The sequence below is a fragment of the Nomascus leucogenys genome, chromosome 18, assembly GCF_006542625.1.
Source record: "Nomascus leucogenys isolate Asia chromosome 18, Asia_NLE_v1, whole genome shotgun sequence".
Classification (NCBI taxonomy): Eukaryota; Metazoa; Chordata; class Mammalia; order Primates; family Hylobatidae; genus Nomascus; species Nomascus leucogenys.
In genome coordinates, this window is record NC_044398.1 from 56,974,328 (window position 1) to 56,990,881 (window position 16,554).

The following is a 16,554-nucleotide window of genomic DNA, read 5'->3' on the forward strand; positions in this document are numbered from 1 at the left end:
GGCATAGTGGTGCACGCCTGTAATCCCAGCTTCTCGGCTGGCTGAGGCAGGAGAATCGCTTGAACCCAGGAGGTGGAGGTTGCAGTGAGCTGAGATTGCTCCACTGCACTTCCGCCTGAGCAACAGAGCAAGACTCCATCTCCAAAATAATAATAATAATAATAATAATAATAAAATAAAACACAAGGGACCCAGTTCCTTCAAGTGCAACCCACAGGACTATTAATGTGAGAGCTGCAATAGATTCCCACTGGGAGAGTTCCTTGAAAGGAACCACGAGCCCAGTATGCCCATACCTTTGTATGACTTTTAATACCACATCCCAGCTCTGCTTCTTGGTTCACTAGGATATTCCACATGTTGGCAAGGTCTAAAAACAAACAATTACCTTTGCAAGCTACCACATGGTCACTGAGAGAGACAAAAGGGAATTGCCACAATGAGATGGCTTTCATCTCTCTTGCTATTCAGAAGGCTGATTTTGTTCACACATGAGGGAGAGAAAATGGCAAAAATGGGAATGGGGGTGGGGTATGGAGGTGGGGGTAGGGAGGTGGAAATAAGTTCCTTGTCTTCTAGGAAAATACCAAGTTGCATATCGACCTGAAGGATAACCCAAATTGCAAATCCAGGGTATTTCACAAGATGAGAAAGGCCTTAGCCATTTTCATTTAAATTCCTATTGTATATTTTTACAAAGAAAAAATATCTATGCACAGTTTGAAAACAGTATTATATATAAAATATTTAGTCCTTTCAGTGTATCTTTAAGAATATATAAAACCTCTTACTTGGAGAAAACATTAAAAGCATAAATTTAAACATTTCATAATACTGCAATATTTTAAAAACCTTTATAAAACACCTTCCAGAAAGGTTTGCATAGACAAAAAAAAAAAAAAAAAGCTTGGGAAACATTGCATTTTGCAACAGTCTTCCTGAATATTGGCAGTGCATATTGGCATAGTAAAGACTCCTAGAAGACCTACAACATAGAAGTTGGCTTAACTGTGCTTATTTAATTGTTTCTCAAACCTAATGAATCAAAACGCCATTTTCTTCAAATATAAAGTGGATCAAACACACAATTAGGGAAGTATTGCTCTATGTAGATCAGTGTCCAATTTCTTTTACTTTCTCCATCTCTCCCACTCTCAAGCCACATCTCTCAACCTCTTTCCCAAGCTCCTCTCACCTTAACTCTAAGACGCAACCCATAACCTGGCAATCACTGGATCATATCTTGGGATATTGCCAGTGGCTGTTATACATCAGCTCTGATCTGAAGAGAATCCATGTACAGGTAAGAGAATAAACAGCTCCATTCCCATTCTAGTTGGTCGTCTCCCCAGGACACCAGCCAAATTTGTTGCTGACTAAGGAGGCACCCCCTTTTTTTGTTTTTGTTTTTGAAGTGGACATCTTTCCTTTAGAAACTTAGCACTGGCTGAGGCACCAATTAATTTTGCATAAGCTGCCACAGGACCATCAGATGTTAATCCGTTCGTTCATAACCACAGAGTATTGTTTTAGGGTCATGTGCACAACTTCTGCCTCCAGCCCTGTGGATTTATTTACTGCTTAGTCCCTAGTTCCTGCAGCTGTGTCCTTTCAATGACTGCTTTATGGTGGCCAAGAGAGTTGAGGTCGACTGCCAGGACTCTGAGATCTGGAGGAACACATGGACACATTATTCTTTTGCTCTGAAGCTATCCAATTCCTGTTCCGGTCAGATGGGGAGATAGTGGGAGGATATCTCTGAAACTGCCCAGCACTTACTGCTGATATTCCTCATGTCTGACATTATTGCAAGAGAACAAACTCAGATCTACCCTCTGTGTGTTCTTCAGTGGAAGGTGAATTACTAATGAAAGTGTAATAATACAAAACACAATTGAGTGTAGCCTTGGCTTTATTTGTAAGACCTACTCTGGAGACATTATTTTCTTTACTCCAAGACTACACATTGGATCCAGTCTGCTTCAAACAAGAGACCGAGAAAGACGGGTTACTATGCTAATTGAATACTAATGAGGCCTTTGCTTAAGTTGGGTTTTGTTGCAATTATTTGCCACTACATTTCTTTTGTATTTATGTAGAGGGAAAAATAAAGTACTTCAAAGGTAGCAAGAGTCTTACTTAGCCTGAGCACTTGCAGAAAAAATGTCTTGCTACTCTTTCTTTTGTACTTGTAACATTTGTAAAGAGTTTTGTTCGGCACTAGGGAAAAGCAAAATATCATCATCATTATTACTGGCCTTTGTCCACAGTGGATTTCATCCAGATTCTAACCAGTGACTCTGTGACTAACAATCTGAGTCACTAAGTTTCAGATGTTTATGGATTTCAACACAATTCCCAGACTGAAAGTTTTTTTAATTTATTTTCATGTTTCAAGACTCAGAAAGAATTAACTGCCTTTCTGTATTTCCAGTCTAGTGCAGAAAGAACTAAATGCCTTTCTGTATTTCCAATCTAGTGTCACTGAGTGACGGACTAGGAACAATTTAGTGGATAGATTGAACTGTTCCTTCAATTACAGATTTGTATTGACAAATGTCAATTACCAAAATGTCAAAAAAAAAATTAGTATGTACTTTCAGGACAAAAGTCTCCAGGCTGGCAGAGAATTCAGTGAATTATAAATATTTGTGTTTTCACCATGGTAGTGGCACAGGATAATTACAGAATTTAAAATGCAGAGAATCACGGTGCTGGGAAAACTGAATATCCACATGTGGAAGAATGAAACTAGACCCCTCTTTCTCACCATATACAAAAATCAACTCAAGGCCGGGTGCAGTGGCTCGTGCCTGTAATCCCAGAGCTTTGGCAGGCCGAGGCAGGCAGATCACTTGAGGTCAGGAGTTTGAGACCAGCCTGGCCAATGTGGTGAAACCCCGTCTCTACTAAAAGCACAAAAATTAGCTGGGCGTGGTGGTGGGCGCCTGTAATCCCAGCTACTCGGGAGGCTGAGGCAGGAGAATCACCTGAATCTGAGATGCGGAGGTTGCAGTGAGCCGAGATAAAACCACTGCACTCCAGCATGGGCAACAGAGCAAGACTCCGTCTCAAAACAAACAAACAAAAAAAATCAACTCAAAATAAAGACTGACATGTAAAACCTGAGACGATGAAACTGCTAGAAAGAAAACATAGTGGAAACACTTTATGACATTGGTCCAGGCAAGGATTTTTTGGATAAGACCTCAACAAAAAGAATGAAATCCTGTCATTTGCAACAACATGGATGAAGCTGGAGGACATTATGTTAAGCAAGAAAAGCTGGACACAAAAGGCAAATACTACATCATCTCACATATATGCGGAATTTTAAAAAGTTGATCGCATAGAAATAGAGAGTAGAATACTGGTTAGCAGAGTCAGGTGAAAAGTGGGGAGGAGTGGCAAGAGTAGGAGAGGTTGGTTAGTAGGTACTAGGTCATAGTTAGACGAGAGGAGTAAGTTCTGGTACACTAATGCAGCAGTCCCAACCTTTTTGGCACCAAGGACCTGTTTTGTGCAAGACAATTTTTCCACATATTTTGAGGGGGCATGGTTTCAGGATGAAACTGTTCCATCTCAGATCATCCAGCGTTAGTTAGGTTCACAGAAGGGGCATGCAACCTAGATCCCTGCCATGTGCGGTTCACCATAGGGTTTGTGCTCCTATGAGAATCTAATGCGGCTGCTGATCTGACAGGAGGCAGAGCTCAGGTGAGAATGCTCGCTGACACTCACCTCCTACTGTGCAGCTCAGTTCCTAACAGGCCACAGGCTGGTACCAGTTTGCAGCCCGGTAGTTGGGGACGCCTGCTCTATGGTACAGCAGAGTGATATATTTAACAATAATGTGTTGTATATTTCAAATCAGCTAGAAGAGACGATTTGGAATGTTCTCACCACAAAGAAATGAAAAATGCTTGAGATGATGGGTATGCTAATTACCCTGAGTTGATCATTATGCAATGTATACACGTAGTGGAACATCACACTGTACCCCATAGATAATATGTACAACTATTATGTGTCAGTTAAAAATAAAACTAAAAAAAAAATAAGTAAACACAATATAAACACTAAAAAAAAAATGCAGAGAAACTACTGCTAAAATGTAATAAAGAGAATGACAGAAAAATGCAAGTATATTGACTGGTTATTAACTTTGCAAAGATGCACGTCTTTATTCTTATAGCTCCTTCAAAGGCATATTAGAAAATGGACAGTCTGACCATTTGAGGGTAGAGGGTGGGAGGAGGGTGAGGATCAAAAAACTATGTATCAGGTACTATGCTTATTACCTGAGTGACGAAATAATCTGTACACCTAACCCCTGCGACATGCAATTTTCCCAAACAAACCTGTGTGTGTACCCCCGAACCTAAAATAAAAGTTAGGAAAAAGAAAAGGAAATGGACAGTCTGAGCTAAAATCCCCCTTTTTATGAAAAATCTCATTATTTTAATAATTTTATCATTTTTCTGTATTCATTCTCATACCAGCCCTAGATTATCCCTAGACTATAACTATCCCTGATTGGTCAGCTTACATCAATCTTTTATTATTATTATTATTATTTATTTGTAGGGACAGGGTCTTGCTCTGTCACCCAGGCTGGAGTGCAGTGGTGCAATTACGACTCAATGCAGCCTCAAACTTCTGGCCTCAGGCAATCTTTCCAGCTTAGCCTCCCCAGTAGCTAGGTCTACAGGTGCCACACTACCACATCTGGCTAAGTTTTTAATTTTTTATAGTGATGTGGTCTCACTGCATTGCCCAGGTTTGGTCTTGAATTCCTGGCCTCAAGTGAGCCTCCTGCTTTGGCCTCCCAAAATGCTGGTATTACAGGTGTGAGCCATGGTGCCTAGCCCCATCAACCTTAAAAGACAATTCCTTGTCATTTTCACATGGAATAATTTTACAAACATTTGGTCATACATTTTTACAGCATCTCAGGTTAATAATATCTTACAGTTTTATAGCATTTTGCAAAGAATTCTCTTGCATGGTATCTCACATTCATCTCATCATATGCAGTAGAGAATAAATGGGTGGCTCCATTTTACGGATGAGAAAATTGATGTATATTACACTGATATAATTGGCTTAGACTCATTGGCTAAAGTAACATGGATTGTTAAAGAAAAATAGAGGTCCTAGTCCAAAGCTGTTCCACTAGACATGTGATATGGTTTGGCTCTGTGTCCCCACCCAAATCTCATGTTGAATTGTAATTCCCAATGTCAGGGGAGGGATCTGGTGGGAGGCGATTGGCTCATGAGGGTGGATTTCTCCCATATTGTTCTCGTTATAGTAAGTGAGTTCTCACAAGATCTCATGGTTTAAAAGTATGTGACACTGCACCTTTGCTCTCTCTCTCTCTCTCTGTCTCCTGCTCTGCCATGGTAAGATGTGCTTGCTTCCCCTTTGCCTTCTGCCATGATTGTAAATTTCCTGAGGCCTCCCAGCCTTGCTTTCTGTACAGCCTGCAGAACTGTGAGTCAATTAAACCTCTTTTCTTCATAAATTATCCAGGTCTCATGTAGTTCTTTATAGCAATATGAGAACAGACTAATACAACATGTAACAGAAATTTGAGGTTTAAAAAGAATTTTTGCCTCTAAATCCTCATAATGCAAGATTAAGAATAAAGCCTGGACAGATGAGCTGTTATTTCTGGATACCGGTCTTTGCAAATACTATTTGGGTTATCAGGTATTATTTTGTATTATGTTAATGCTCTCCAAAGTATTGAAGTGTAATCAGAATGCACAAAATATTATCAAAATATACAAAGATAATAAAGAAAATGAATTAGATTTTTAAAAACTATTTACTCATCACTCTGTGCCCTTTATAGGATGACCTATATAAGTCTATGTAGGATGTTCTTGAGCACACATTCATAAGATTCCTGTTGTCTTTCAAGCAAGTTACATTTTTCACTGTGAACTTGTTGGATTTTACATTTAATAGCCTTTCTAAGGGAAGAAGATTTATCTACCATTTCCCTTACATCTTCCACAGTGTCTAGGCTGGAACCAAAATTGATGCTTTTTGCCTTCTGTATGGCAACTATTCCTGTGACATATTTTGAAGTTCCTTGCACCCCCTAATCTGGCCCTGCACCCACACTGAGCCTCATGGCTAAGTTTTGATACCCAAGCAGTAAGATGGTCTAGTGGAATCCCCTAAAGCATGGGTCATGAGCCACCCACATCACACCCATCTAGTGTCTCTCAGCAGGTGCAGGATTCTAGGTGCTTCCACAGATCTTCCCCACCCAGTGAAGCTGCATTAACCAGCTCCCCAGGAGAGTCTTGTGAACTCTAAAGTTTGATCATCATCCTAATGATAGCACTTTTCTGCTCCTGGAAATTTTAATGATGTTACTTGTGAATATGGTTCCCGGGCCTGGTCTTTGAAAATGAAAATGGAAGATGGTGCTTGACTTTGGGGAAAAGAAGTGAGACGCAGACTACAAAAATGGCTCAAAACAACGCCCTCTGACAATTACTAACAGAAAATGTTAACCTGTGTGCTGGGAAACAACACCCCCCATTTCTGTGAGGCAGTTGCCAAGCAGATGCCTGATTTCAGGGATCTCTGGAGCTGCACCCTCCAAGGCGCTGGCGCTTAGAAACGACATGAAGAGCCAGCCCTGCTGAGCAGGACCAGGGCGCCAAGTCTGAATGACTAATATTTTTCCAACCTAGAACATCATTAACGGATTGATAACTATTTCCCCTTTAAACTAGGCAAAATCAGCATTCCTCTCCCCTCTGTGTGCCAGAATTCAAAGATGAACAAAAGAGGCCTGCATCAGGAAAACTGTGTTCAGTTCTCTTGGATTCAGGGCTTCGACCCGAATTGGGCTGAGTGAAGGAAGACGCTGGTGAGATGTCAGGGACCCAGGGAATGAAGACACACCGAGAAAAAGGAACCTGCAGGAGTGGACAAAGAACCGGAGCATAGAGATCTGAGAGGGGTTGAAATGAACAACAGACTCATACAAGAAGGATTTCTAATCAGAAAGGAGCGATTGCTTTAATAAAGCTGCAACCTGGAACAATTACAATCTGACCAGATGTTCTTGCAAAACTGGTAAAGCAGAGAATGTGTAAAAATCTCTCCCCCTCCTCGCCTGAATGCAGTTGACTAAAGGCCAAAAGGCTGGATCCTCAAAGCCCAGATCTGATCACTGCAGATCTGGGCCACCCTAAAAGCAATCTTTCCAGCTCCAGGCCCTGGGATGAGGGAGGTGGGGGAAGGTGGAGAAAGGTGGAGGAAGGTGGAGGGAGGTGAGGGGAGGTGGAGGGAGGTGGAGGGAGGTGAGCGGAGGTGGAGAGAGGTGGGTGGCGGCTCCAAGGTTTGAAAACACATCCAGGACACTTCCCATCCTCCAAGAGCACGCAAGCTCACAGGCTCTTTCACGCTTCTGCTTGGGACGATCGCGTGCATGAAATCTGGCAGGGAGGAGTCAAGGAGATTGTTAGCCCGAGGGCTGGGACGGTGGATCTGGGAATCAGGGGCCTGGGGAACGCGTTCTCTTCCTGCCGCGGGCTGCCTAGTGCTCCGGAGTCCCCGCGGGGCCTGGCGGCGGGGCCGGGGGCTGCACGCGACCATCCGGCAGGCGGCGGCAGCGACAGCGGCGGCCGCGAGGGACGCTCCCGGGGCCCGAGCTCAGAGGGAGCGGTCGCGGCTTGGCAGCTGCTCCCCGCTCCCCCGCGGCCTAGCCAGGGGAGGGGGCGCAGCGCCGGGGCCGTGGATCCGCGCCAGGCCGCTGCTTCCCGCCGGCGGGCCCGGGGCGGGGCGGCCCCGTCCCCGTCCCCGTCCCCATCCCCATCCCCACGTCCCATCCCCCACGCAGCCTTCGCCCTCCCTGCTCCTTCCCGCGCCGTCTTCCCTTCCCGCGTTCCCCGGGAGAAACATGGCCGGGAGCAGCGAGGAGGCGCCAGACTACGGGCGAGGCGTCGTGGTAAATGCAAACTCCCGATTTTGGGGCTCGTCCCGCTCCCCTCCCTCCCTGGCACCCTGCTTGTAGATTAAATGCTTGCCGTGCGTCGGGGGAGAGAGCGGGCCACCGCTTTGTTCTCCCTCCCGGCGGGGATCGCTTCCATCCTCAGACCCGGGCCTCCTCTCCCCGCCCCCAATCTGACGAAACAATGAGTCCCGTCCCTTCACCCCGAGTTCCCAGCGTCCCCCCGCGTCCTCCGGCCGGTAGCTCGCTCCTGCAGCGTCCCGCCGGCGCCCAGCCGTCCCCATCCCCACGAGCCACGGGGAGCCGCTTCTGCGAGCCGGGCGGGGCCCCAGAGACCCCCGCGTGCTGCTCTGGAGGCCTTCTTCCTGGGCCTCCTCTTGACTCCTCCAGGGCGGGTTTCAAGTTTTGTTTTTAAAAGGACACTGAGGGGTTTTGAAGGCAGCTAGGAAATAAAGTAGCTCAAGTGGACAGAGCTTGAGCTTTGAAGCGTTTGGTACCCAGGTTGGGGGCTGACAGTGGAGGCCTCTGCAGGAGCTCTAGGACACGCTGGCGGCTCCTGAGTGACCTATGGCTTGTCTGTAAAAGGGAGCAACAGCAAGCTGGGCTCTGGAGCCAATTGGGAGGATGCATGTAAAATATCTAGCAGTGTGTCCGGATGGGAGGGTGTGGGGTGCTGGTTTCCCAGAACTGAGCCTCATTAACCCTGAGAATCCTGGCAGTGTCAGCCAGAGGGTACCCATCTCTCAATGTGCTAGGATCCAACCCGTTCTTGACCTTGTGGCCACGTTCTCCCTGCTTCCTGAGAAATGGTTTTCCTAGAAGGTGGTGGTTATAACTTGTGTCAGGTTCAATGTGAAACTCAATGGTGGTGAGGATGGTGGGTGGGGCTAACTTGCCATCTCTTTCCAGGGATCAGCTTGTCATTCACAGATAATCTGTTTATGAATATGAATGGCCTGAACTAAAGTAAGTGGGCTGGGGAGGGAAACGTGTCACATTCAGACAGAATGGGTCAGGTTGAAATGTGGGACTCAGTGCTTAATTTAACAGCAGGACCTTTCCTTCTTAAAGGATGAGTTGATTTATTCATTCCACACGTTTATTGTCCTGCTGGGTTGTAGGAGGTGTTGTAGGCTCTGGGGTGCAAAAGACAAAGGCCATGTCTTCATGAGCTTGCGTTCTAGAGAAGACACAAGCAAGCAGTATGTAAACAAATAGAGAAAATTTCAAATAGAGATATGTGCAATAGGAGGAGGGTAACAGGATAGAGGGTAATTGGAGAAGGGGGGAGTGATGCCTTTGCTCAGATGGTCAGGGCAGCCTCTCTGCGGTGACCTTTGAGCCAAGATCTGAAGGGTACACACGAGTAGGCAGAGACCCGCATACCAAATGAAAAAGAATCATTGTATCCGATTTATGCTTTTACAAAAACCATTTCAGTTGCCCCAGGACGAGGGGCAAGGCTAGCGGTGCAATGGATGGAAGGGGGACTGAAAAGCAAAAAGGGCAATCATTAAGTTCATTCTGGACAAATTGCGTCTGCAGTGCCTGTAAGGCCCACAGGTTGGCCTGCACTGTAGGCAATTTGAAATTCACATTTGGAATTCAGGAGAGTGATTGGAGAGATTTGGAAATCATCAGCAAAAAGAATAGTATTTAATGTTCGGGAGTGCTCAGTGAATATGGAAAAAACAATTAAAGCAACTGTTAAGGATGGAAGCCTGGAAAGTCCCAAATATACGAGGCTGCCTGTGGGGGAGAAGCCGGTTGAAGGAACCGAGAAAGAACGCTGAAGGGTGAGAGGGCAGGCAGCGTGGTGGGTGCCTTGGGGACAGAGCATTGTTGAGCAGGAGGGGTGGGGTCAAGAGGTCATCAGAAGTGTCAGATGCTACAGGGACAGCAAGTTGGATACCAAGATGGAAAACAGCCACTGTATTTAACAATTACAAAGCCATTAGTAGGGAGAATCTTTCAAACAACCACTCCATTGGTAGAATGGTTAAAATATAGTACAAGTTGAGCATCCCTAATCCAAAAATCCCAAATCCGAAATGCTCCCAAATCTGAAACTTTCTGAGCATCGACATGATGCTGAAAGGAGATGCTCACTGGAGCATTTTGGATTTCGGATTTTCAGATTAGGGATACCCAACCAGGCAGTATAATGCAAATATTCCAAAATCCAAAGGAAAAAATATCAGAAATTGGAAACACATCTGATCCTAAGCATTTTGGATAAGGGCTACTCAACTTGTACTACCGTAACATACTACATACTTTTAGAAAAGAATAAGGTGAATCTAGATGCACTGATAGAGTAGGTAAATTGTTGAAGTCTAAAAAACAAGTGAGAGAACACTGTAAATAGCCCAGTCTATTGGTGTCAACAGAGGTCCTCTTGGAAGCAAGGTAATTTTTTGAAAGATGCAAAGAGGTAGTGAGAGGGGTATAAAGAGAGTAGAGGGCCAGGTGAGGTGGCTCATACCTGTAATCCCACCACTTTGGGAGGCCGAGGTGGGTGGATCACCTGAGGTCAGGAGTTCAATACAATCCTGACCAGCATCGTAAAACCTTGCTGCTACTAAAAATACAAAATTAGCTGGGCATGGTAGTGCATGCCTGTAATCACAGCTACTTGGGAGGCAGAAGCAGGAGAATTGCTTGAACCCGGAAGGTGGAGGATGCAGCAAGCCAAGATTGCACCATTGCACTCCAGCCTAGGCAACAAGAGTGAAACTCCTTCTCAAAAAAAAATAAATCAATAAAAAAACAAAAAAAATGAGTATAAACTGGACCAGCTGCCAAGGGGCTTGGTGATTGCATGAGAGCCCACAAAGGTGGGAAATAATCCATGTATAATGGAGACAGTCCCTACATGTACATCCTTTTCTCCAGTACAACTTGGAATAATTAGATTAACCTCAAGTTGGATATAAGCAGGCAATTTCAGAGTGAATCGAAGCTGCTGGTAGAAGGCAGCTCATGGCATGTAAGGCAGCGGGGAAGGGAGAGCTGGAGAGGGTGAGTTTACTGAGAGAATAGAAAGCTCTCAAGGATGGGATACAAAAAAATCAAATTAGTACCAGTTTTAAAAAGGGGCAGGTGGCTGGGAGTGGTGGCTCACACCTGTAATCCCAGCACTTTGGGAGGCCGAGAGGGCGAATCACTTGAGCCCAGGAGTTCGAGACCAGCCTGGGCAGCCAACCCTCTCTCTACAAGAAATACAAAAATTAGCCGGGCATGGTGGTGCATGCCTGTAGTCCCAGCTACCGGGGAGGCTGAGGTGGGAGAAGCACCTGAGCCCAGGAAGTCAAGGCTGCAGTGAGCCATGATCGTGCCACTGCATTCCAGCCTGGGTGTCAGAGTGAGACCCTATCTCAAAAAAGGGGCAGAGGGCAGGTAATAATAGCAAGCATTTCTTGAGCACAAATCTGTAAGGGAGGTCTAGTGTACTCCCCATTTTACAGAAGAGGAAACTGAGGCACTGAGCAATTAAGTAAATCACCCAGGTCGTATAAGTAGCAAATGGCAGAAACAGGATTTGAACCAGCTTTCAATCACTATACTACATAGGAAGCTGTGATTCCAGGATGGAATTTCAGGGTTGGGGCTGTCTGTAGGACTGGTCTGGCTATGTGAATGTATTGCTAAATGGGGAATAAAGATGTGATTTGAGCTAAGGATGTAGTTTGAGCTAAGGCTGATGAAGGAGCTACAAGATGAAGTCGTTGGAAGGATCGTCGAGGTAGGCATTGGAGTAAATCACCCAAGGAACTGTCCAGGAATGAGGTAGAGAAGAAAATTCCTAGTTGGTAGAAATTTGTTGATAAAGATGGCAAGGGATGTAGAGTCAGATGATATAAGCATAAAACGAGAAGTAAAGTTTGTGCAAGAGAAGGCAATATTAAGAGATTTAAGATGGCTCTTGCCTATAAATTGGCTTTCGGTTGAACTGGGGAGGTAGGACATTTATACCATTAACAATAAATGGTAGCAAATGCTAATTGCCACATAAGAGAGGTAGATCCTAAGGTCAGAAATTTTGCTCAGAATTGGCTTTTCACTTGATCTGGAGCTCATAAAGTCACCAGATTCCTGGTTGATACCTCTTTGTTACTTCTCAGGGAGAGATAAAGATCTTCTCTATCCACCTGGCTTTTGGAGATCGGGTTATTAGACATGTTTTTGTCTGGTTTGGTTTTGCCAAAGGATTATCAACTGAGCCATCGTTAGTACTTACCTAAGTGAGTTTGGTAGGAATTAGGAGAAGAGAGAAATCTGAAATGATTGTTGTGCTTCCGTTATGGCTGGCTTCCCATCACAGTCCGTGAAAATATGGCAATATCAGAGATAAGTAATCAGGTATAGCTCTATTGAAAGCACAGCTCTACTAGGTAGTAATGAGTTTTCCTTCCCAGGGGCAAACCCACCACAGAAGAAGAAGGCATGTGGACACGACGTGGTTGACCTGTCGAGTTTCCTTCGTTCCTCTGTGAGCAGAACCTGGGAATCTTTTAGCAAACCACTTATCCCCACTTTTCAAGATGTGTGGTTGTGAGGTGGGGCCCTTCCCAGGGTACCTCCCTCCCTGGCTCTAGGGCTGGGACAGGAATCCCAGAATTCCTGTCTGGGATTCTTTGAATTAGAGTGAAGGGATGAGACCCCCTTTCTCTTGCTGGTGGAGGACAGATGAGAGCTATGGCCTGAAGGAGATGGTGGGGCCAATCTGTGGAGCTCAGCAGGGGAGAGGAGCAGTGATTAGCTTCTTATATGTGTTTTCTCCCTCAGGGTGAAAAATAATGCAAAAAATAGTCCAAGCACAAAAAAATTATTTTTAATGACTTACAAAGTTTTCTGTGCATCTTCAGTGCGAAAAAGAGAATCAGAATTAGTTCTGGGATTTGGATGTTGCATAAAATGACTCAGTTAATGGGTTTGTCACTTCCCCCCGCTTGGCTATGTTTTGCTGTTTTGAACAGAGAAAGCATTGTACTGAATACACTTAGAGCATATTATCTGTGATACTGAAACTATCTACAGACTCTGGTTTTGATTTTTTAAAAAGCAAGTGAATAACAATTATCTACAGTTCATAGCAACCTCCATTCCTGCATTACCACCTAGTAGAGCTGTGCTTTCAATAGAGCTATACCTGATTACTTATCTCTGATATTGCCATATTTTCTCGGAGTGTGATGGGAAGCCAGCCATAACAGAAGCACAACAATCATTTTGATTTATTTACAACATGATTTGCATGCACTATTGAAGTTAACAAAGCATAAACCAGTATTTCCATCATCTTGAATCGACTTTCATCTCAACAATGAAAACTCACTACTTAAGATTAATTGAAAATAATGGCCAATTTGGATTATAGAACAGTTTTAAAGAAGTATATTTCTTCTACTTTTATACTTCTTGTTTTGTTTTCTTCAGACAATCTCACTTTGCTGCCCAGGCTGGAGGGCAGTGACGCCATCATGGCTTACTACAGCCTTGACCTCCTAGGCTCAAGCAATCCTCCTGCCTCAGCTTCCCAAGTAGCTGAAACTACAGGCACACACCATCACACCAGAACAATGTTTTGTTTTTTTTTTTTTTTTTTTTAGAGATGGGTTCTCATTATATTACCCAGGCTGGTCTCACACTCCTGGGCTCAAGTGATCCTCCCACTTCAGCCTTCCAAAGTGTTGGGATTACAGGCATGAGCCAATGTGCCAGGCCTCAAATGTATAGTTTTAACTAAGATAATAACACTGGCATATAGGTTTGAGGCACTTCTTTAGATGAATTAAAACACATAATTTGTTGTTAAATGATTGATGTTTCAGTTCATCTAAGTGACTAGCATTTATTGCATAAGTACTGTAGACCAGAAACTGATATGAGTCTCACATTCATTATCTTATTTAATGCTCACCGTAGCCGTATGAGGCAGGCACCAACTCCATTTCATAGATGAATACACTAAGACTTAGAGAATTTAATATGCCCAAGGTCTCATGGCTGGCAGGCTTGTCCCAGGTGTGTGAGGCTTCCACATCCATGCTCTTAACACACTACTCTGTGCGGCCTCTGGGCTACGGATCCATGTTACAGTTTTAATCTATAGGTTTGTTTCATTTGTCATTTTCTTATCATTTTTTTCCTATTTTTGGCATTCATTTTTGGCACTTTTAGTCTCTTTCCTTTTTTTGGCATTATGCATCAAACATCATGTACTATACACCATGCAGTGTTCCAGGTATTCTAAATACATTATCCTTACAATAATCCTATCCATAGGTTTTATTGTGTCTTATTTAAAGCAAGGGGAAACTGGATCTCAGAGACGGTAAGTCATCTCCCTAACATCACAGTAGTAAGTGTCAGAGCCAAACTCTTGAACATGGAGTGGAGAGTATGCTCCAAGATTCAACCGGAACGGGGGCAGTAAAGGATTGATGTGGTTGGAGGAATGGATTCAGAAGACCACTAGTTAATGGTGCCACTGGTGGAGGAGCTCCAGAAAGTGGGGTAGATAGTATATGTGGTCTGGAAGGCAATCCAGGAAATGCTGTACACCTGGATGATCCACCTGGGGCCTGGGGCCAGTCAGGGTTCTCCTGGTCTGGTCTTTACTGTGGCCTGCCAGAGGCTCTCCTAGAGTCTCCTCATGTACAGCTGGTAGTCTAGACTCTGGCCAGCTGCTGTAGTGTTAGAGGTTATAGGTACAAGGAGTTCTCAGGGTGGCAGCCAGAGGAGCTTGGTGCAAATCCAGCAGTCCCACCAGCCAGTTTGATGGTAGAGGGAGAGCAAACGAGACACTTTTCAAATCAAATATGCAGATTGACCAGGCATGGTGGCTCACACTTATAATCCCAGTGTTTGGGGAGGCCAAGGTGGGAGGATCCCTTCAGGCCGGGAGTTTGAGACCAGCCTGGGCAACATAGCCAGACCTCATCTCTACAAAAAAATTTAAGAAAATAAGCTGAGCATGGTAGCTGAGCTCCTTATCTCCAGCTACTTGGGAGGCTGAGGTGGGAGGATCGCTTGAGCCTAAAAGTTTGAGGCCTCATTGAGCTATGATTGTGGTACTCCACTCCAGCCTAGGCAACAGAGGGAGATTCTGTCTGTTAAAAAATAACATAGATGATATACACCACGTGGCCATCAGTCAGCCAATGGATATGACACATTGGAATCTCCAGAACCTTGAACAGTGGTGCTCTTTATCACAAGGAGACAAACTGAGAGTTCAGGTTTTCAGGTAGCCGGAGAATGGAGACTGTGTTATCCATTCATTCATTTAACATTTTTGAGCACTTACCATATTCCAGATCAGCATTCTGGGCACTGAGGGATTCAACAATGAATCAGAAAAAGTCTCCGCCAGAAGGAGCTCATGTTCCGACAGAACACACCCATGCACACACACGTCATCCAGTGGTAAAACAGGCTATGAAGGTCAGGGAAGGCCCCTCTGCAGAGGTGACATTGAATGGAGACTTGAAAGAAGTAGAGGACAGCCATGTGGAAATCTGGAGGAAGAGTGTTGCAGGCAAGAGGAGGCGCCAGTGCAAAGCTCAGGAGGCAGGGGCGTGACTGGCAGATCGGAGGACTTGCAAGAGAACAGCTGCTGAAGCAGAGGGAAGAGGAAGAGTGCCAGGAATGAGTCAGACAGGTAATCCCTGGTGAGCCACAGTCAGGACTCTGGTCTTTACTCGTAGTAAAGTGATAAGCCCTTGAAAAAAATCTAAGCAGAAGGCTGCCATGATAGGATGTCCTTTGTCTTTTTATTTTTTGAGAGACAAGGTCTTGCTCTGTCACCCCGGCTGGAGTGCAGTGGCACAGTCATAGCTCACTGCAGCCTCGAACTGCAGTGTAGGTGCAGAGGTAGGTGATCCTCCTACCTTGGCGTCCTGAGTAGCTCGGACTACAGGCACGCACCACCTTGCCTGGCTCATTTTTTAATTTTTTGCAGAGACAGGATCTTGCTGTGTTGCCCAGGCTGATCTCTAACTCCTGGCCTCAAGGGGTCTTCCCGCCTCGGCCTCTCAAGTGCTGGGATTACAGGCATGAGCCACTGTACCTGGCTATGATGTGCATTTTTTAAAGGAGCATGCCCGCTTCCATGTGGAGGGGCTGCAAAGTGGAAGCAGGGAGGCAAGTGTAGTGGCTTCTGGGACAGTCCTGGGAGAAATCATGGTGGCAATGGACTGGCCTGGGGGTAGGGGAACAGCAGTGGAGGTGCTGAGAGGTGGTACTGGATAAATTTTAAGGGAATTGAAGATAGTTTTCTGCTGTGTTGCCTGAGGGGGATGAAAGAAAGGAGTCAGTGACAATTCCAAGGGACAGGAGCCTTCGGTAAAACAGAGCTACAAGGGGCACCAGGAATTTGGGAAAGAAGATCAGAGGCTGGGGGCAGTCAGCAAGGCCTCCAGGAAGAAGTGGGGTATGACCTGAGCTTCTGAGTTTGGAATACAGAGGTAGAGGAGGAAAGGGGGAGAGAGAATGAAGGGGTGCACAGCAAATGAATGAATGAAACCCAGATCTGGGAAGGATCCTGACTTGACTGCAAACCATTCTGA

At 45.0% G+C, this 16,554-nt stretch overlaps 2 protein-coding genes across 4 annotated transcripts in view; one reads left to right on the forward strand and one right to left on the reverse strand.

The window, feature by feature from the left end:
- Positions 1–7,021: 7,021 nt before the first annotated feature.
- On the reverse strand, positions 7,022–8,315 carry LOC115831216 (branchpoint-bridging protein-like). Its single transcript, XM_030798453.1, has 2 exons — positions 8,058–8,315; positions 7,022–7,466 (listed from the first exon to the last, which is right to left on the reverse strand). Exons 1-2 carry the CDS (start codon positions 8,263–8,265, stop codon positions 7,159–7,161), a joined length of 516 nt encoding a protein of 171 aa, XP_030654313.1. The 5' UTR covers positions 8,266–8,315; the 3' UTR covers positions 7,022–7,158.
- PRTFDC1 (phosphoribosyl transferase domain containing 1) overlaps positions 7,444–16,554 on the forward strand; it is a 104,313-nt gene continuing 95,202 nt past the window's right edge. The window contains exons 1-2 of one of the 3 annotated variants that reach the window (XM_030798451.1): positions 7,894–7,978; positions 8,891–8,947. Coding sequence is in view for 1 of the 3 variants with exons in the window: in XM_030798450.1 (XP_030654310.1) it covers positions 7,460–7,978 (519 nt within the window). In the remaining 2 variants the exon portion in view is untranslated. Of the gene's footprint in view, positions 7,979–8,890; positions 8,948–15,163; positions 15,648–16,554 lie in introns of those variants that run through there. The other 2 variants (XM_030798450.1, XM_030798452.1) reach the window with 2 other exon arrangements.

What these genes read in the sequence shown, in the direction of transcription:
- LOC115831216 (XM_030798453.1), bottom strand. Translation starts at nt 8,265, where the DNA reads ATGGGGACGGCTGGGCGCCGGCGGGACGCTGCAGGAGCGAGCTACCGG. An exon ending in GCTCTCTCCCCCGACGCACG is followed by an intron (nt 7,467 to 8,057) that starts GCAAGCATTTAA and finishes CCTCCCTGCCAG; the next exon opens with ATTTCATGCACGCGATCGTC.